Here is a 21,344-nt window from a genome sequence, read left to right as displayed (position 1 = left end):
TTTCTCGTGGGGCTGGAGAGATAGCTCAGTAGTTAAAGGTGCCTCCTGGTCTTCCAGAGGATCAGAATTCAGTTCCTAAGAATCCACATCAGGCAGCTCACAACCAAATGTAACTTTAGTTCTGAGGGATCCGATACTTTCTTCTGGGCTCCATGGACATAGACATACACACATTAAAAGGAAAAAAAAAAAGCACTTTGTGGGCATCATCTTTGTATAGACTTAGTAATGTTGGCCTTGACCTCACAGAAGCTCTTGTGTTTTAGCCTCCCAAATGCTGGGATTTTAGACATGAGCCACCACTCCTATTTTAATAAATCATTTTCCTTTTTTTAAAAAAATCTGAAATTCTTTTTTTTTAACTTAAAAAATCCATTTAATTCTTTTTTTTTTTTTTTTTTTTTTTTTGATACAGGCTTTCTCTGTGTAGCTTTGCACCTTTCCTGGATCTCACTCTGTAGATCAGGCTGGCCTCGAACTCACAGAGATCCGCCTGCCTCTGCCTCCCGAGTGCTGGGATTAAAGGCATGTGCCACCCACCGCCCCCATTTAATTCTTTTATGTATATGTGTGTTTTGTCTGTTTGTATGCCTGTGTCTATACGAATCTCTTGTGCCTGCAGAGGCCAGAAGAGGGAGCAGGATTGCCTGGAAATGGAATTACGGACATTGTGAGCCTCTATTTGAGTGCTGGGAATCAAACTCAGGTCCTGTGTGAGAGCAGCCAGTGCTTTTAACCACTGAGCCATCTCTCCCAACACCAAGAAATTCATTTTCTTAAAAATGTTCGGTTTGACATTTTAGTCCTGTTGGAGGCAACCATTTTATTGTACTTTGCTATATTTTAGGGATTAAATTTTCATTAAAAGTAAACAACTGAGGGATTAGGGAGATGGCTCAGTGGATAAGGTGCTTGATGTGCGGCCTGCCAACCCGAGTTCAATCCCTCAAACCCACATGGTAGAAGGAGGAAAACTGACTTCTACAAGTTGTTCTTTGACCTCTGCCTGCAAACTATGGCATGCATGTGTGCATACACACACAGAGAGATTACATAAATAAATGTAAAAAATGTTTTACGTGTACAATTAAGAAGGCTCTTCAAATACTTGCTGATTTAAATGATCCTCTCTTGGTTCCTCTAGAACCTGTTCTCCAAATCAATTCTTGGGTTGGGGTAAGCAGTAATGATGATCAGTTATATGCTGTTAAGAATAACTTCCCAGCCTCTGCACACACTGCAAGATATTCTCGGAATGACCTTCATCTGGAAGACATACAGACGGATGAGGACAAGCTAAACTGTAGTCTGCTCTCCTCAGAGTCCACTTTTATGCCAGTTGCGTCAGGACTATCTCCAGTGTCACCCACTGTTGAGCTGAGGCTGCAGGGCATTAATCTGGGCCTAGAAGATGATGATGGTGTTGCAGATGAATCCATGAAAAGGCTGGAAAACCAGGACTTGGATAAGGACAAGGAAAAGCCTTTATGGGATACAAGTGAGAGTTCTGTTCAGATGCTGAAAAGTAAGATAAGCACAGACATGAACGAGAAAGCTGGGCTGGTACCTTGTCCCAAGTCAGCCATCATCAATGCTATCTTGAAGGAGGATAGCCATGGTCTTACATCTTTTCCGGAGTCAGATGGACACAGTGTGTCCCACATAGAACCAAATGGTGAAGAAACCATGTCTCCTACCGCTTCAGAGAAATTTCCCTCCAGGATTTTTACCCAGAGACCTGTTGCTTTGGGACACGATAAAGTCACCCTTCAGAAACTGAATGCAGCTGCCACCAAGCTGCAGGCCTGTTGGCGGGGCTTTTATACCAGGAACTACAATCCACAAGCCAAAGGGGTACGTTATGAAATCCGGCTGCGCAGAATGCAGGAGCACATTGTCTGCCTGACAGATGAAGTAAGGAGGTAGGTTGGAAACTGTGCTGTCTGTCGGCTTGGGGTGCCAGGTTCTAAAGTTGTTTGTTTTAGAACTCTGCTGCTGGGATCATGACACCACTGTTGGTGTGCTCATCTCCAGCTGATAGACTGGAAGCGTCTTGACACATGCATCTCCGTTCTCAGCATAGCAATTGGTACACAGATGTCGTGTCACAAAAGATGTTGAGTGGTTGTGAACGACATAGGCATCTATGATTCTCAACAAAGAAGCAGATACTGTAGAAAATCTGGATAAGGAGGAAGAGAAAGTCCACATAGAGCCAACTAGGTGACAATAAGAGCTAGAGAAAAATATCAGGGATTCCCAAGGGACTAAAATTGTGGGGTGAAGGTAGGAATTATTCCTCAGTTCCAGGGCATACATGTTTGGCTGACTGCCAACCTATGACAATTAGGAGTTCATTAATATTGGAGCTAATGGTGTTTATTAGTACTATAGGTGGCTTAGGAGAAAGTAGCAAAGGAACCTGAGAAGGAATAGCCAAGAGAGTATATTACATTCAGTTCCAATGGGGCACAGTGTTTCAGGAGAAGTGAAAGTAGAGAAGGGTAGAGAAGCGATGCTAGATTTAGCCATTGGTTGTAATTGGTGACCCTCAAGACTGTCCTCAGGTTCCATGATTTGCTAAATGGACTTAGAGAACTCAGGAACTGATCTGATCATGGTTGTGTTTATTATAGCAGATGCATGCAGATTAAAATAGGGAAAATCACACAGGACAGATCAGGTGCAGGCTTCTAGAGGTCCTCTCCCAGTTAACTCATAGAGGTCCAGGGCTTGCTTCCCATCGCTGGGATGTGTGATGACACATACAAGTAATGCCAACCAGAGGAGCTTTCCTGAGCATTCCGGCCATGGTTCCTATTGGGGTCAGTTATTTAGGCATTCAGTGCTCATGTGAGTGAGTTTTCTTAGATTTCTCATCCCCTAGAGGTAAACTGGTACAGTGTCTGGTGGTCCCAGGGGAACAACATGGGGTTTTACTAGGAGTCACATTGGCGTAAACTCTAGTGCAACTCAGTACCTCAGGTTTACAAAGATAGTCTCTTTAGGTAAATATTTCAAGGGCTTGGAGGTTGCCTTCCTTCCTGTCCTATATTCGGAGCATGCAGGGCACGGACATCTGTCATTTCAGTTTTGATGGGCTAACCCTTCACTGCACAGTGAGTTTCCTAAGAGGGGTCTTATCGGTGTGGAGATGAAAGTCAGTTTGAGATGGATTGAATAATGAATAAAAAATAAAGAACTTAAAGAAGGAGTGGCCCCAGTTATCTGGGAAGGTTATTTTCATGAGGAAAAGAGAGTAGATAGTTGCTGGTAGGGAGTGTGTAGGTAAAGATTCCTAATGTGTGGGTTCCAGGAATTGAACGCATAGCTTCAGGCTTGTCAACAGGCAAGTGGTGTAGCTAAAATGCTTGGGAGTAGAGTGAGATTATGACGGTAGATTCACGGGGTTCGTTATTCTTAGGTAGAGCATCTACTTGAATGTTGAGCTTTCAAAACAAAATGACAGGAAGGGGGCACAGAGATGTCAGTGAATAGTGTGGGGAGGGGGAGAATTTATCAGGATAGCAGGCGTGCTTAGAGGAATGTCTTAGGGTTTCTATTGCCTTGCTGAAACACCATGGCCAAAAGCCACGTGGAGAGGAAAAGGTTTATTACAGCTTATAACTCTCTGGTCACACTCCATCACTGAGGGAAATAAGTGCAGGAACTCAAAGCAGGAACCTTGAGGCAGGAACTGAAGCCGACACCATGGAGGAACACTGCTTACTGGCCTGCTCCTCACGACTTGCTCAGCTTCCTCAGCTTGCTTGCTTGTTTGTTTGCTTGCTTCTTTGCTTCCTGCCTGCCTGCCTTCCCTCCCTGTTTCCCTCTCTCTCTTCCTTCTCTATCTCCCTTCCTTTCTTCCTCCTTTCCTTCCTGCCTGTCTTCCTTCCTTCCTTTCTTTTTATTGAAAATAGATTTTTTTTCATATAATGTATTCTGATCATGGTTTCCCCTCTCTCATCTCTATCTCATGGAGTGGGCCTTCAGTCCAATCAGAGAGTTGGTTACTCTCACAACATTTGTGTGACTATTGCACCAATATATCATGCATCAGCTTGCTTTCTTACACAACCCAGGACCACCTGCCCAGGGTTTGCATCTCCCACAGTGGGCTGGGATCTCCCATATTAATCATTAATCAAGAAAATTCCCCATAGACTGGCCTGTAGGCCAATCTTATGGGGGCATTTTTTTTTTTCAATTGAAATTTCTCTTTCCAGATATTTCTGGGTTTGGGTCAAGTTTCAGAAGAATTCCACCAGTCCAAGGAGTTAGATAAAGAATCACTTGAGGGCTGGAGAGATGACTCAGAGGTTAAGAGCACTGACTGCTCTTCCAGAGGTCCTGAGTTCAATTCCCAGCAACCACATGGTGGCTCACAACCATCTTTAATGAGATCTGGTGCCCTCTTCTGGCGTGCAGTCATACATGCTATATACATAATAAATAAATAAATCTTAAAAAGATTAAAAAAAAAAGAATCACTTGAAAACAGCAGTGAGAAGCAGCTTGATGACTTTGTATAAAAGAAGAAAAAGGCTTCTAACAGAGAGAACTACATTGCTTGCACAAATGTGTCTGTTTTGGCTAAGGAAAAGTTCAGAGAAAGGAAGCCTGTAAGAGAGTTTGCTGCTTAAAATTCAGGAGTGTCAGATGGCACAGAAGGATATCTTGGAGAGTCTAGAGAAAGTGGATAACCATGTTGGAAGTTCTGAAAAGGGATGAGGTATAGCTCAGGTGTAGAGTCTTTGTCTAGCGGGTACAAGGCCCTGGATTCTCTGTCCAGTACTGCAAAGATTAAAAACAAACTTAAAACAAACTTCAGGACAAAGTGGGGGTGATATTCCAAGTGTAATGGACAACTAAGGAAAGCTCTGCTTTGGAATAGGCCTAAGAATCGAGGTGGCATCAGTAATCTCAGGAAAGACTGAGGTATGAGAGCAAGTGGTAGATGGGAGAATCTGTGATACCAGGGAGAATCAGGAATGGGGCAAGCAGCAAAGTGATTCTGATAGGGTTAGTTCTGCTAATGTCTTAGGAGAAAATTGTTCGTCTGTGATCCTGAGTATATAAGCGTGATTGTTAACTTTTGGAAGCTTTGAATAACTAGCCTTTTCTAGGCCCCTATCATCTTGTGTTTGCCTGGGAGGCTGAAGGGCAGATAAAGAGATATTTAATACATAAGCATATGTACACACACTCACACTCATACAAACATGCCCCCATTGGTAGTACTTTGTAGATTGAACATGTAAATTTCAGTTTCAGATACGTCTTATTTGGCTTCTGTCTTGAAGCATATTCATCTTGAACTATGCTTGAGGCATTTTAAATAAGGTCAGAGCTTACATATTCTAACAGTGGAAGCAGTAACTGTTAGGTTGTTAATCTCTTTCTAATGCATTTGCTTCGTAGTTGTAACAGGAAGCATTCTTCCTTATGTCAACATGATCTTTTGAATCATTGTAGATTAAGAAAAGAAAGAGATGAAGAACGTGTGAAAACTTTTGTACAAGAAGAAGCTGTCAGATTCCTTTGGAACGAGGTAAACCCCCACTGCTGAGTCCTCTAGTATATGTGAACACAGAAAATTTCTAGTGAGAATAATTTTTTTTTTCAAGACAAGGTTTCTTTGTGTAGCCTTGACTGTCCTGGAACTTGTTCCATAGATCAGGCTGGCTTCAAACTTATAGATATCCACCTGCCTCTGCCTCCCGAGTGCTGGGATTAAAGGCGTGTGCCATCACTGCCTGGCCCAAAATCATTTTAAGCCTTAGGTTTTATTATTACTCTAAAACTTTAAAATATTATAGCATTATTAATACTGGAATAAAAAACTTCCTAATAATAATTTCTTAGAAATATCTTTTTTCTTAGAAATATCTTAACAAATAAGTTGTTGTAATTATATAAACCTACATATTAAGATAATTAATTTTTAAGATTTTTTTATTTACTATTAGTAGGAAACTGGTTAAATAAATTATAAAAATAACAGCACTAGAATAGTATGGGACAATTAAAAAGGATAAAGTAGTAATATGGACTGACCTGGAAAGATCTCCAGAATAATCCTAATAACAGTAAGAGATGGAGCTTAGCATCCACTTGGTTTTAAAAGCTCTCTGAGGGCCAGTGAACTAGTTCACTGAGTGAAGGTGCATGTCATCAATATTGACAACCTGAGTTTGGTCCCTGGGACCACATGATGGAAGGCAAGAACAAACTCTTACAAGTTGTCCTCTAACTTCCATAAGCATGTGTGTTTATCCATAAATTAAAACAATTACAAATATATATTAAAAGTATAAGCATATGAGAATACATAGAAAACATTCTGAAAAGATGGACTTTAAACCACTATCAGAAAGTACTTGATGACACAGGGCTGTGTAGTGAGAACCTGTCATAAAAGACAGACAGGAAGTTACCTTGAAGAGTAGTCAAATGAAACTAAAAATCCCATATATGCCTTTCTTCTCTCCCTAGGTATCTATTTTATTTTACTTTTGAGATAAGTTCTCATGTGGTCCAGGCTAGCCATATACACACTATAGCTGAGGGTGACCTTGAACTCCTGATCCTCCTGCCTACACCTCACAAGTGGTTACAAGTGTGCACCATTACAACTGACTCATGTACTTATGGGGCTTGAAACCAGGGCCTCATACATGCTAGGCAAGCACTATACCAACTGAACTACTCTATATTGCTTATAGCTGAAAAAAAGATTTATGTGTATCAGTGTTTTGCCTGCATGTATGTATGTGCTCTATGTATGTGCTGCTGTGGCTCTTGTACACTGTAAAGATTTGTCACTTGAATTGCTTTAATAAAATGCTGATTGGCCAGTAGCCAGGCAGGAAGTATTAGTGAGGTGAGCAGACTAGGAGAATTCTGCGAAGAGGAAGGGCTGAGTGAGGAGAAGCCAGCCAGCCACCCAAGGTAAGATGCTAGCAGACCAGTAACGCCAGGAACACAAGGCAATACATAGATGAATAGAAATGGGTTAATTTAAGTTGTAAGAGCTAGTTAGTAATAAGTCTGAGCTACTGGCCAAGCATTTATAAGTAATATTAAACCTCCAAGTCAATCATTTGGGAAATGGCTGCTGGATATTTGGCAACAGGCAGGCAGGAGAGAAACTACATGTAATGCCCAATGTAGGGCGCCATGTGAACTGAGAGCCCACAGATATATATATATAAATTTATTAAGGGGTGCAGTGGGGAAACAGAGTCACTAATACAGAACAAGGAAGGTACCACCACTGCCAATCCTGCTGGTCCAGGTGTTGCTGTTCTGTCCTTCTGCCCTGGGTGAGAAGGGGACCAACCGCAGGCTGCTTCACGAAGCTTGACTCGGTCTTGACCACCCAAGAGAGAACAAGCACACCCCTACCTCAGTTTTAACCAGCCACATACCCAGAAATTGCCATGCCTATTGGGCCAGATAGCCCAAATGTCATTGACTGGACGGACGGGACAAATCCCACAACAGTATACAGTGCCCTTGGGGCCACAAGTGGGTAGTAGAACCCTAGGACCTGGACTTACAGATGGTTGTGATCTGCTGTGTGGGTGCTGGGAACTAAATTCTGGTCTCCTGAAAGAGTAGCAAATGTTCTTAACTGCTGAGCCATCTCTGCCAACCTTTGCTTGCAATTTTTTTTTTTTTTTGTTTCTTGAGTCTGGGTTTCTCTGTGGAACAGCTGACTGTCCTGGAGCATGTTTTGTAGATCAGGCTGACCTCAAACTCACAGAGATCCACCTGCCTCTGCCTCCTGAGTGCTGGGATTAAAGGCGTGTGCCACCACCACCCGACATAATTTTTTTTTGGTTTTTCGAGACAGGGTTTCTCTGTGTAGCTTTGCGCCTTTCCTGGAACTCACTTGGTAGCCCTCACTGAGATTCACCTGGCTCTGCCTCCTGAGTGCTAGGATTAAAGGCGTGTGCCACCACCGCCTGGCTTAATTTTTATAGTAAGAATTTGAAGTTATTTTTATATCTTAAGATATAAAAGGTCACATTGTCAAGAACTTGGGAATAATTTTAGACATTTTAGAAAGTTATAAATACTAGATTTTTAAAATAATTGGAAATCCTATGTCTGCATGTATATCTAGAGACTCCACTTACACCCTCAGGTGCTAGTCGGCCTTCTTGACTAGGTGTCAGTCAGTGTTTTGTACATTGTTGACCCCTTAGTTAGGGAGAGAAGATGCTATTGTATTTCCCATTGTTTCCTCAGTGGAACAAGAGAATTGCTTTGGCGTTGGGGTCTGCTGGAGATTGCCCTCTGCTACCAAGGACACTAAACACTGTGCATGCCTGGTTAGTCTGGGAGTCCTATGCAGAGGACAGGGGAGTCATGAATGAAGACACTTGCATGACTTCTGAAAAAACAAAGCTCAGGACAGTTTAAAAGACAAAATTTTTATCTTATAATAGAACTGTGCCTTCTGGTTTACAGGTCAGATCTCTACAAGCTTGGCAACAGACAGTGGAACAGCGTCTAATTTCCTGGCATACTGATGTTCCTCCTATATCAAGTACTCTGGTGTCACCCAAACCTCCATTGTTTCCACAACATCAGGACCCCTCTTCTGATCAGAATTCTGATTGGTTCATTGCTGAGGATGAAGCTCCTCAAGAGAAATCTGTACCAGAATTTCCAGACTCTGGTTTTCATTCCTCCCTAACAGAACAAGTTCACTGTTTGAAGGATTCTTTGGATTTTGAAAGAAGTTCCATAGAAAGCACCGAAAGCTCCATGTTGGGGAATTCCACGGACACAGTGAAATATGGCAGAGACCCCAATTTAGAGGCCAGGGCTGAGGAGCACAGTGACTGCAGTAAGGCAGGCTCAAGCCTCGAGGAGGATAACGCCCTGCTCGAGCAGTATTTAACTTCAGTCCAGCAGCGAGACGATGCTGATGGGAGCGTAGGTTCTGAGGAGGTGGCAGGAGACCGTGAGTGCCACGCAGCTTCTTCTCTGGAGGGCTTAGATGCCTCGTCTCAGAGTGAAGCTCACAGAGTATCTCCCACTTTACAGGATGAGATTAGCCAGACACCAGAGAACTGTAAGCTAAATGCAGACGTTCAAGGGCAGCAGCCGGAATGTGATGCTGCATTTCAGGTGGTGCCGGTGGGTGTCACTGTGTGACCTGTCACTGTGTGACCTGTCGGATTTAACTGGGGAGCAGAAATCCACTTGGGTTTTCCTAATGTTTTCAGTTGCTTCTTTCTTTTGCTTGGGAACAACCCTTCCCCCATTTTGTTGTTGTTTATATAAAACTTGTATTCTTGTCCCATATTTTTCAGATTTGAGACATGAGCTAAGTCTTCATTTTGATTGTATTAATGTACTAGAAATATTGATATTAAAAGGCATATGCTCTTCATTTCTTAATAATTACACAATAATATTTCTTTTACATACTTCCTTCCAAATACAGTTTCTTGAAGTAGTTTTGGCAATTTAAATAGGAGAATTTGGTCCTTAATTACACAGTAAGGAGTATAATGTGTAAGGCATGACTAGGATGAGGATTATGAACAACTGAAATTTGCTGGACAGTCTCCTTGGACTAAAAATATGTTTTTTCCCCTCTGAGTTAAGGAAAGCCTTCTTATATATATAAGGAAATTTAGGGAGAATAATGTTTATAGGAGTGTGTGTGTGTGTGTGTGTGTGTGTGTGTGTGTGTGTGTGTGTGTGTGCTGGTAGTTAAACCCAGAACCCCAAGAATGCTAAGCATGTGCTCTGCCACTCAACTCTCTGTAACCCTCAGACTATAAGATTTTTAAGTGGGGTGATTAAATTGCTTCATGACAAACTTTAGCTAATTTGTGGATCAGTTTTTGAAGTAAAGTATTCCAGATAGGATTAAAATCAAGCTTACTTGGGCAAGAATATTTCTCTTTGATATAGAGGAAGGAGACCGGAACCTCATTCACTTGGAATAATGCTGCTCAAATGTCTAACTTTTCATTCTGTGCTTTTTTAGCCTACTGACATTTATGTGCCAATATTTTGGTAAGAAATATATTGTAAGAAATCAATATGCATTCATCATTGTGTTCTTGCTTTTATTTCTATATGTATTTCACCTGAAGGGCCAAAGTTGTTTATTTCACTTTGTGTGTGTGTGTGTGTGTGTGTGTGTGTGTGTGTGTGTGAGAGAGAGAGAGAGAGAGAGAGAGAGAGAGAGAGAGAGAGAGAGAGATGAGAGAGGAGAGAGAGAGTGAGATTGGGGACCAGAGCTAGGGCCCTGTGCATGCTAGGTAAGTACTGTATCACTGAGCTGTGTCTCAGTCCTTACTTCACTCTTGACCTTTGTCCCATAGTGAAGAACATTTAAAATCCTGCTACTGATAGATTGGGAATGGATTTTAAAAAGGATTTTTTAATCTAATCTCTGAAGAGTGCCACATTTGAAGGACAATTTAATTGTGGTTAAGAAAAATACTAACCAGACTGGGCCTGGTGGTGCACTCCTTTGATCCCAGCACTTGGGAGGCAGAGGCAGGTGGATCTCAGTGAATTCAAGGACAACCTGGTCTACATAGTGAGTTCCAGGTCAGCCAGGGCTACATGTGAGACCCTGTCTCAAAACAAACAAAAGACCCAATAACAAAACAATAAAAACAGCAACAATTAAAAAAAAAAAAGAAAGAAAAAGAAACCTAAAAGAATATATCTGTGTCTTCAGAAATAATAATAATGTGTTTGAGTGTTGAAGGTACATCTGTAAATCAAAGATGACATTGGGGAGCTTGGCTTGGCATTTTATCTTTTAGAATGTTCTGATATCATTAAGGAGCACAGCACAGATCTGGTTTTTCTAACTGCCTACAAGCAACTGTCTAAATTCTGGCAATGCTTCTGTTCTCTAAACTTAAGGGCTAAATATCATCAATTATTCTGTTATAGTCATTAGAGCCCTTAACTGAGAGTATATAAAAACAAAAATTATGGTCCTTCAAAATAAAGTGGAGGACCACATGGTATTTTTTGCTGACAGGAACATTTCTATATTATGGTGAGCTGTACTTCCATAGTTTATAAAATATGTAGCACTCAGGTTGAGAAGGCTTGCATTTCATTCTCAGAAATCCAGAATCCCTTGAAAAGGATGTTTTCTGTGTTTTATAAACAGAACAACAAATAGTCTTGTCTTTGAAATATTTTCTCTAATATAGTGTTTGTAACATTTGAATGCATGGTGGATAAAAACTGAAAATTTAACTCTGATTAATAATAATATCATTATTATAATAATAATTTTTATAATTTTGCATTTCTTTTAAAAAATTTAACTAGTGTGTGTGTGTGTGTGTGTGAGTGAGTGTGTGTGTATGTGAGTGTGTGTGTGAAAGTGTGTATGTATATGTGACAGTGTTTGTGTATGTGTAGAGAGTATGTTTGTGGGAGGTGTGTGTGTGTGTGTGTGTGTGTGTGTGTGTGTGTGTGTGTGTATGTGAGAGAGAGAGAGAGAGAAAGTGTGTGTATCTGCTGGAGGGAACCAGAAGTGTCAGCTCCCTTGAATCTGGAGTTACAGGTTTTTGGGATCCACACTCCAGTTCTCTGATAGAGCAGTAACACCTTAACTACTGAGTCATTCTTCAGCCCTATCTTTCATCTGTCATTCCTTTTTTTTTTTTTTTTTTTTTAAGGTTTTTTGAGACAGGGTTTCTCTGTGTAGCTTTGCCCCTTTCCTGGATCTCGCTCTGTAGACCAGGCTGGCCTCGAACTTACAGAGATCCGCCTGCCTCTGCCTCCCGAGTGCTGGGATTAAAGGCGTGTGCCACCACCGCCCGGCCCTTTTTTTTTTTTTTTGAGACAGGGTTTCTCTGTGTAGCCCTGGCTGTCCTGGAACTCCCTCTGTAGCCCAGGCTGGCCTTGAACCCACAGAGATCCGCCTGGCTCTGCCTCCGAGTGCTGGGATTAAAGGCGTGCGCCACCGCTGCCTGGCTCATTCCTTTTTTAAAATGAGATAAGAAAATTTCTTATTTTTTTAATTTTGCAGTGAAGTGCTTCCTTTGCTGCCCACAGATAAAGAAAAACCATCTCACTGTGCTAGGACCAAAACTGTTTCACTGCACGTTAATTTTCAGAAACGTGGCTGAAATGCCATGGCTCAGTTTCCCTGAATACGTTTCATTAGCTAGTTCCTCCTTTTTCTAAGGAATGGCAGCTAGACATTTGATCTGGTTGGCATTGTCAGCAGAATTTCTTTTCCTTTTTTTCTTTTTCTTTTGGTTTTTCAAGATAGGGTTTCTCTGTGCAGTTTTGGTGCCTGTCCTGGCTCTCTCTGTAGCCCAGGCTGGCCTCGAACTCACAGAGATCCACCTGGCTCTGCCTCCCGAGTGCTGGGATTAAAGGTGTGCACCACCTTTCTTTTTTTATTTTTCTTTTGCTTGTTTTTCTAGTCTGAAAAATGACATTCAACATATTTTTGTGAAAACTTGGCAGAATATGGTAATTGTTAACATTCTGCTTTATCTTTCTTTTATTTTTACTAGATTTTGGAAGTATGAGAATATTAAGTAGCCTACTTTGAGTTGTGGAGTATCTTGAATGTAGATGAAAATACTGTAAGTCAGAATGTAGGAAAACTAAGGCATAGACTTAATATATTTTTATTGGCTTATATAATTTAAAAGAATTTATGTAACTAAGAAATAGTAATTTTGTGTCTCTGTGTTCTTTATTAGATTGGCTGAAGAGGCAACAGATCAGGGAATGTTGGGGAGCTAAACTTTGGACACGGGCTTTTTTGATGGGAGAGGTTTTGTTCTATTGTGCTATTTTGACTCATCTGAGTTCTCTTGATGATGGAGTATTTGGTTACCAATTGGATAATTACTGCAGAAGCAGAAGCTCATACCATGTGAGAATCAGAAGGAATCTTAAAGTTATCTATTGAAATTATTATTGTTTATTATTATTATTATTATTATTATTATTATTATTATTATTATTATACTACAGTCCAATAGAGGTGCTGGCTGCATGTCCGGGACTGACTCATTTTGAGTAGAAAACAGAAGCCCAGGGGTGGCATCCGACTTGTCTACAGTTGTAGAAGTCAGTAGTAAACTGTGGAACTATGTTTCTGCATTCCAAGCTTTCCTTATACCTTCTCTGTTAACCTTTCCATTTAGTAGGGAGGAAGTCTCTACATTTTAAAGAGGAAACAAAGCTTGTAAGGGATACCTTTAAAGGCAGAATTGTAGCAAACAGCTACATCTTTCAGAACTTTGAATGAATGTTCTCCAAAAAAAAAAGTGACTTCATTAACATTGTTTATAAGAGCAATAGTAGCAGTAGGAAATGGTGGTGTACATTTGTAATCACAGTGCTTAGATGTGGAGGCAGGGGGATTGGGAGTTCAAGGCCACCTTTAGCTACATAGTGAGATTCAGGCCAGCCTGGGCTACCTGGGATTCTGTCTCAAAAAACATTAGTAAAGTTAAAACTTTAGGAAAGAATCCCTGTTTGTAGCTGCATTTATTTGATGACAGGTATTATAGAATGCCAAAGTAGATACAATTTTTTCAAGAAATACTGATTTTGATATTTCATCTTGCCTTTTATAGAACAACAGACCAGAATTTTACTCTCCTGATGTGAGAAAGGTCTAATTATGACAGCTGATAATATTCAAGTAGTTTGTTCTTATATGTCTAACTATAAAAAGACACCGCAATATGCATGTTTTAGGAAATGTTTGGTCACATAGTTGTATATTTGTAAATAACCTCATTCTTTAACTACATGAGCGCCATTCCTGAGTGTATGTTTTCCCTTTATTTATTTTAGCTTATTTTAAATATTAATTACACGGGTGACATTCTTTTTTTTTTTTTTTTTTTTAATTTTTATTTATTATGTAGACAGTGTTCTGTCTGCATGTATGCATGCAGGCCAGAAGAGGGCACCAGATCTCATTACAGATGGTTGTGAACCACCATGTGGTTGTTGGGAATTGAACTCAGGACCTCTGGAAGAACAGCCAGTGCTCTTAACCATTGAACCATCTCTCCAGCTCCGGGTGCCATTCTGGAGTGTATGTTTTTCCTTTATTTATTTTAAATATATAAGCATCATAATAGTGTACTTTCCTGTTATCTATTTAAGACAAGTCTAGTTATACTTTTCATAAATACTTTCAGGAATATGCAGGCTTTAAATATTATACTATCTCTTCTGGTAATTTTTTCATGTAAAGTATTAAGATTGGATTTATAACAATATATTTTTTCTGAAGTAGGAAGGAGAAATACAGTCATTGGATTATTTCTCATTCATAAAGAAAAAAAAACTGGCTTGATTACATGGTTGTTTAATGTATATTCTTATTTTGCCACATCTGTGTTAAAAGGAGTTTATTGTAGTTATGTTTTAAACTTTAAGTACATAAGCCAGGCAGTGGTGGCACACGCCTTTAGTCCCAGCACTCGGGAGGCAGAGCCAGGTGGATCTCTGTGAGTTCAAGGCCAGCCTGGTCTACAGAGTAAGATCCAGGACAGGCACCAAAACTACACAGAGAAACCCTGTCTCAAAAAAACCAAAACCAAAACAAAAACCTTTAAATACATAGTATTTTTTTTTTTTCTGGCTTAGAAGAAGAAAGAGTTTATCCCATCTGACAAATTATAATCCATCATTGAGGGAACTCAGGGCAGGAACTCAAGCAAGACCTTGAAGCAGAAACTATGGAGAGACATTGCTTGCTGGCTTCCTCTCGGGGTCATGCTTAGCTAGCCATTTTATACAACCTAACACCTTCTTCTTAGGAGTGGTACCACCCACGCTTGGCTGGAGTCTCCTACATCAATTAAAAATTGAGACAGTCCCCCACAGACATGCTCACCAGCCAATGGGATCTGGATAATTCGTCAACTGAGGATTTCCTCTCAGATGACTCAGGAGACTGTGTCGAGGTAATAGTTAAATCTAAAGGACAAAGTATATATAATTTATTTAATTATATCCCTCCCCAGAATCCAGGGGTTTGTTTTAAATTAGTGAGTAACCTAGAACTGGCGTTGTTTGTGAGGCCAGACGTTGGCTCAGTAGTAAAGGGTTCAAGTTCTTCGAGTTGTATTTTCTTGAACTTGCAGTTACTCAGTGGTGGCCGTATTGGGATTGTTTTCCTTTTCTGCTTGTTTGCTGTGCTGGTTCTCTTTGCTTTCGTTTCCATCTTTCACCCACAAGAGGGAAAGAGAGGGCAGCCATTCTCGGAGGAACTCTTATCCCATGACACGATCTTCTTCTCCTACTCCACTTTTTGACGTAAAATCTGTAGAATGACTTTATTTTTAGACAGCTCAAATAATTTCCCTTCCCATCTTGAATATTTTCCTGACAAGCTCCTGGTGTTGTGTGTACCTTCTGCACCCTCATGGCCAGCCTCCACTGTGGTCCCTCCCGGTCCACTTGTCTGTAACTGCCTCCATCTCTGAGATGTCCTGATGCAGATGTCTGAGATGCTGAAATGTGATATTTTATTTGTATGTTAATAAATATAATAAATATAGTTTGCCTCGAGATCAGCCAAGTGTGGTGACACAGGCCTTTAATCCCAGTACCAACCGTAGAGGCCTGGAGGTTTGTATAGACAGGTAAGTGATGCTGGGCTTAGAGCCAATGAGAAGGCAGAACAGGAAGGCAATAAAAGCGCAGGTTGGACAGGAAGAAGTTCTCTCTGGGGAAGCTACAGCGTGGTGGTAAGCTAAAGCTAGTTGTGGCTATTTGCTATTTCTCCGTTCTCTTCAGCTATTAACCCTGTATTTGGCTCTGTGTTTCTTATTTAATAAGACTGTTTAGAAATTAGCAATTTGAGACAACATCTCTCTGTAAAGTTCTGACTGTCCTGGAACTCACCAAAATCTGCCTGCCTCTGCCTCCTGAGTGCTGGGATCAAAGGCGTGTGCCACCACAACCAGCCATAGTACTCTTATTCTTGAAGTGAAGCAGAAGTAGTTTGAAAGGAACATTAAACAATTTTTTTTGAGGTGTGTGTGTGTGTAGGGGGGGGGTCTCACTGTGTAGGCTGCTCTTAGACTCCCAGCCTCAAATAATCCTCCTGCCTCAGCCTCCAGAGTAGTTGGGGACTATAGGCATAGAAACATTAAATTCTAAATTTTAGTGATAAAGCCTATTGTGCCATATTGAAATTAAAAATCAAATAAACAAAGCCATCCTCATAGCCTTGGAGAAAAATTAGTCTCTGTCTTTTTAGGATGAGGTGCTTCTCATCTGTGAATGAATAGAAATCACACTGAGTTTTTAATTCTTTTATTGATTTTAGTGGCTATTAAATTGCGTTGAATATTTTGTGATAGTTTGTGTGTGTGTGTGTGTGTGTGTGTGTGTGTGTGTGTGTGTGTGTGTGTGTGTGTTGCTGGCATTCTAGGCAAGCACTGTACTACTTAATTTCACTGCAGCCCTGTGTTTCAGAATATCATTAATGTTGGCAATAAGAGTTTAACAATTATTTGATTTTGTACTATTTCTCGATTTTTAAAAAAATGTTACTGTAGTATATAACTTAAGGTGGCTGGAGTCTGTTTTATGAAGGTTTACTATTTGATATTGTACTCTTTCATTTGTATTTGAGTCTGTCTAATTTTAAATAAAAGCTTTATACATTTGGGTGCGACATCTGGTTATTTCAGTGATCAGTGGCCATGGTTATTACTCACTGTGCTCACAGTTAATGTGTAGGTAAAGTTCAGAACAGTTTTGTGTCAGAAAGTTCAGAGTGTTGACATTGTATAAAGAGCGTATGAGAGTCGTTTCCAAAGCATCGCTCTTTCTTGACAAAGGAAGCATGGGGACTTTATCCAAGGGACCTATACATATTCGTATGAGGGTGAGTCCAGGAAGCATGCCCAGTTAAGGAGAACATTCCTGAACATGATCAGTTTAACGTCGTAATATAAAAGAAATGATAGACCCATTATTTTAAATGTGCTCAGCTCTAGGTCATGCTACAGTGATGCTACAGTGATGGACAGAGATGCCTCTGGGCAACTACAAAGTTGTATAAATAATTTTTGGATGACAGTTTTGCTGTTTTTTTTTTAAGATTTATTTTTATTTTATGTGTATGGGTATTTAGTTTGCATGCGTGTCTGTGCACCACATGTGTGTGCTTATAGAGGCCAGAGAGGGTATTGATCCTCTGGAACTGGAGTTACAAATAGTTGTGGGACACCATGTATGTGCTGGGAACCTACCCTGGGTGCTCTTAACCACAGAACCATCTCTCCATCCCTGTACCAGAACGTTTTAGCTGAAAATAATAGAATGTATGTTTTTTTTTTTTTTTTTTTTTTTTTTGGTTTTTCGAGACAGGGTTTCTCTGTGTAGCTTTGCGCCTTTCCTGGGACTCACTTGGTAGCCCAGGCTGGCCTCGAACTCACAGAGATCCGCCTGGCTCTGCCTCCCGAGTGCTGGGATTAAAGGTGTGCGCCACCACCGCCCGGCAGAATGGATGTTTTGAAGGTGTATTAACACAGGCCTTTGCCCCTGAAGGTGCCCTGCCTTTCATAGTCACTAAGAGATGCCTTTTGGCTGGTGATCTGTGATTATTTCTGCACACAGCATATGATGCCTATGTCTGTGCCTAAGTGATCATGATAGGCTATGCCTGGCACCCCATACTCTTTTTTTTTCCTTCCTTCTTTCCTTCCTTCCTTCCTTCCTTCCTTCCTTCCTTCCTTCCTTCCTTCCTTCCTTCCTCTCTCTCTCTCTTTTTTTGAGACAGTAACGCAAACAATAATAGGTCCAGCCTATATTGTTTGCTCCCAGGGTCCGTGGAAGAGTCTAACAACCAGTTGAGGATTCTAATCTGAGGGATATTCAATGAATCTAAGCACACTGAGTTCTTTTTTTTGGGGGGGGGGGTTTCGAGACAGGGTTTCTCTCTGTAGCTTTGGAGCCTGTGCTGGACTAGCTCTGTAGACCAGGCTGGCCTCGAACTCACAGAGATCCACCTGCCTCTGCCTCCCGAGTGTTGGGATTACAGGCGTGCGCCACCACCGCCTGGCTGCACATTGAGTTCTTTAGTCTTTATTCTTCTAAGTTGATTCTATCTACACAGTTTCTTTTCTCCTCTCTTACTTAGCTCCTCCCGGTCCCTCCTGCTCTCAGTCCCTCCTGCTGTTCTCTCATCATTCTACCTAGTTCTTTCCCTCTCTGTCCTCATCTTTGTTCTTCTCCATCAATTCTCCCAGTGCTCTCAGAGAACCAGTATATATACCCAAGCAGGAATTCTTTGGCAAAGCAATGCGAGGCTTGAAGTTTTCAGGGTCACGGAGAGAGGTGATAAGGATCCACACATAAAGCAGTAATTGTCAGCTTCCAATTACAACCCAAAAGGGGAGTGACTAAAGGGGAGTTCTCTGGTAGGGTCAACTAAAGGCTAAGATCAGTTAGGGAATTTATGTGCTCAAACTATAATCTAGAAATGCTAGGTAGAATGTTAGGGGTCAACAGGTCACCAGAAAGTAAACTGTCTTTGGCGCCACTTTTCCCGCTCATCCCAGCTGCAGCTGCTTTCTGATAGGGAGGGGGACATATGCTCAGTGGCTAAGCAACCTATGTCAGAGCGCGTAGTATTCGGTTAGTAAAAGCACTTTCACTCAGAGTAACTGCTGAGGAGAAAATCTAGGAATAGCACCTGGCTGAGGAGGAATAAAAACTTAATTTGCACAAGAAAGAAGCTTGGCACCTATTGCCTGCCTGGCCTGGAGGCAATCTTCTTGGGTCAGTGGGAAGTAACTGCCTTAACTCAGTATCTAGCAAATGGCTAAAACTTCATCCCAGGAATGGGAGCAGTAAATCTCTTAAGTTAGGGTCTTGTGTAAATAACCCAGGGTGAAGGTAAGGAGTTAAGGATTTAATTGTTAGTGTTTTTTTTCCCTCTCTGTGGGTGAGATGAGCTAATGTTTATTTCTCTGCATTTGTCCTTGGAAAAAGGTATCTTTGCTGAAATACTTTTGTCCGGAGAATGGCTCTGGCCAGATATATGTTAATGAAAAATAAACACAGCTGGGGCCAGCTATCCAATTACCCCAAATGTATAGGGAAAGTTGTGCCCAAGATTGAGATGCAGTCGTGAGATTACATGTACACTAACATGGAAATGCACGGTAAATGGGGAGAATCATAGCTGTTACTGCACAAGAAGTTTACAACAAGAGGCAGCCAATTCATTCAAAAGGCAGTAATTCCAGAACGCCTTGCATGATGGTTTCCTCTAACAGAACCCTTAGTTCTGATAGGTTGGCCTTCTGAACTCTAGTTGTCACTGCTGTATACTCTCATGGACTTTTGCTACCAGTGGCTCTCAATAAGACAGGGCCTCACAGTGTAGTTCTGGCTGTCCTGGAACTCACTATGCAGACCAGGCTGGCCTTGAACTCATAGAAATCCACTTGCCTCTGCCTCTGCCTCCTAGGTACTGGGACTAAAGGTGTGTACCACTGTGCCCAGCTGACACCGTACTCTTGAGCTGTGGTGGGTGTCCTGGTCCCAGAAGGTAGTCCCAACAGAGACAAGTAGCCAGGGTCAGGCCAGCAACAGTTATCAAGTTGTGGCTTACCCGAGAGCTGATGAAGCGCTGAACAGCTGAAGAGCCTCCAGGGCAGGAAGAAGGGAAGTGGAAGTAGAGAAACCAGAACTGAAAGCTGGTAAAAAAAGGCTGTCAGGAACCAAAGAAGAGAACATGCTAGCCCTGGTCTCTAGTACCAGAGAGCTAGCACATCCTTAGGCCAGAAGGTCTCAGCCCCCTGGCTGAGAGTCGTAATAGAGGCTGCTTGTCACGGGCTAAGCGTCCCGATCAAGGACTCTAACATAGTAGGGTTCTGATACTCACGGCATGGACTGAGACTAACAGTAGAGGATGCCACCTGCTGCCACTCACTGCTGCCCAGCCAGTGCATGACAGAGGAAATGGAAACCTGTTCACCCAGCTGACGGTGACAATGGGGATCAAGCCCGGAGCCTTGAACATACCAGAGATCGGGTCTACTACTCACTTAGTTCCTAGCCTCAGAAGCTATACTTTGTTTCGTTTTTGGAGCTATGGTTTCTCTGTGTAGCCCTGACTGTCCTGGAACCCACCATATAGACCAGGCTGGCCTCGAACTCGGAGATCCGTCTGCCTCTGCTTCCTGTGTGCTGGGATTAAAGCACCAGCACCACCTGGCAGAATCTATACATTCTTTTTTTAAAAAAATTTTAATTTTTAGGGGAATCTATACATTCTTTTTTTTTTTTTTTTTTTTTTTTTTTGGTTTTTCGAGACAGGGTTTCTCTGTGTAGCTTTGCGCCTTTCCTGGAACTCACTTGGTAGCCCAGGCTGGCCTCGAACTCACAGAGATCCGCCTGGCTCTGCCTCCCGAGTGCTGGGATTAAAGGTGTGCGCCACCACCGCCCGGCCTTGAATCTATACATTCTTAATGTAGTTTTTTATTAATCCTTTAGAACTCCATGCAATGTATTTTGATAATTTTCACCCTCAACTCCCTTGCGATCTACTCTCAACTCCCTTCACTAACTGTACCGCTCTCTTAAAAAAAAAAAAACCCAACAAAAACCAAAAAAAAAAAAAAAAAAACCCCAAAACTCATGTAGTCCAATTTGTGCTGCCCATACACTCACAGGTGTGGGACCATCCACTGGAGAGTGGCTGACCTACCAGGGCCCATACCCTTAAAGAAAACAGTATCTCCTTTCCCCAGAAGCCACTAACAGCTCTTCAGTTAAGGGTGGGTACACAAGAACCCTTCCTCCCGCCATGCTTCAATGTTGGTTTGATTTTGTTCAGGTCTTGTGCGGGCGACCACAGGTGCCGTGAGCGTATTAGTGCAGTGGTCCTGCCATGTCCTGAAGACAATTGTTCTGCTTCAGTCCTTCCTGACCCCAGGCTCTCACAGAACTGTGGTCAATAAATATAAAGATAATTAGTGCCAGTTGTAATTCATATTAATTCTTCTTCAACCTGAGGACACAGCCTGACGGCATGTCTCCCCCCCGCCCCCCTCGCCCGCCCCATCCAGTATTTTTTTCTCAGATTAAAAGATTAACTTCCAAGGCCAGGCTGGGCTACCAAGTGAGTTCCAAGAAAAGGCGCAAAGCTACACAGAGAAACCCTGTCTCGAAAAACAAAAACAAAAAACAAAACAAAACAAAACAAAAGATTAACTTCACTGTGCTCTATGAACTTTCGAGAAACACAGCAGAGTCAGGGATGTCTTTTATTCCACAAAGGCCCTTCTGTCCTCTAGGGACCCCTCTCAGCTCCTCCTCAGATTCGC

General features: G+C 41.7%; 1 protein-coding gene across 1 annotated transcript in view; it reads left to right on the top strand.

Moving 5' to 3' along the window:
- Cep97 (centrosomal protein 97) overlaps window positions 1-10,076 on the top strand; it is a 31,002-nt gene extending 20,926 nt beyond the window's left edge. The window contains exons 8-10 of the mRNA XM_052740880.1: window positions 1,145-1,922; window positions 5,476-5,551; window positions 8,479-10,076. Of these exons, the coding sequence (XP_052596840.1) occupies window positions 1,145-1,922; window positions 5,476-5,551; window positions 8,479-9,171 (1,547 nt within the window). The 3' untranslated portion in view covers window positions 9,172-10,076. The remainder of the gene's footprint in view (window positions 1-1,144; window positions 1,923-5,475; window positions 5,552-8,478) is intronic.
- Window positions 10,077-21,344: the final 11,268 nt, after the last annotated feature.

This window comes from Peromyscus californicus, unplaced genomic scaffold (genome assembly GCF_007827085.1).
Source record: "Peromyscus californicus insignis strain IS unplaced genomic scaffold, ASM782708v3 Scaffold_16__1_contigs__length_79575227, whole genome shotgun sequence".
Classification (NCBI taxonomy): domain Eukaryota; kingdom Metazoa; phylum Chordata; class Mammalia; order Rodentia; family Cricetidae; genus Peromyscus; species Peromyscus californicus.
The sequence above is the reverse complement of the archived record's forward strand: the minus strand, read 5'-3'. Positions and strand labels throughout refer to the sequence as shown.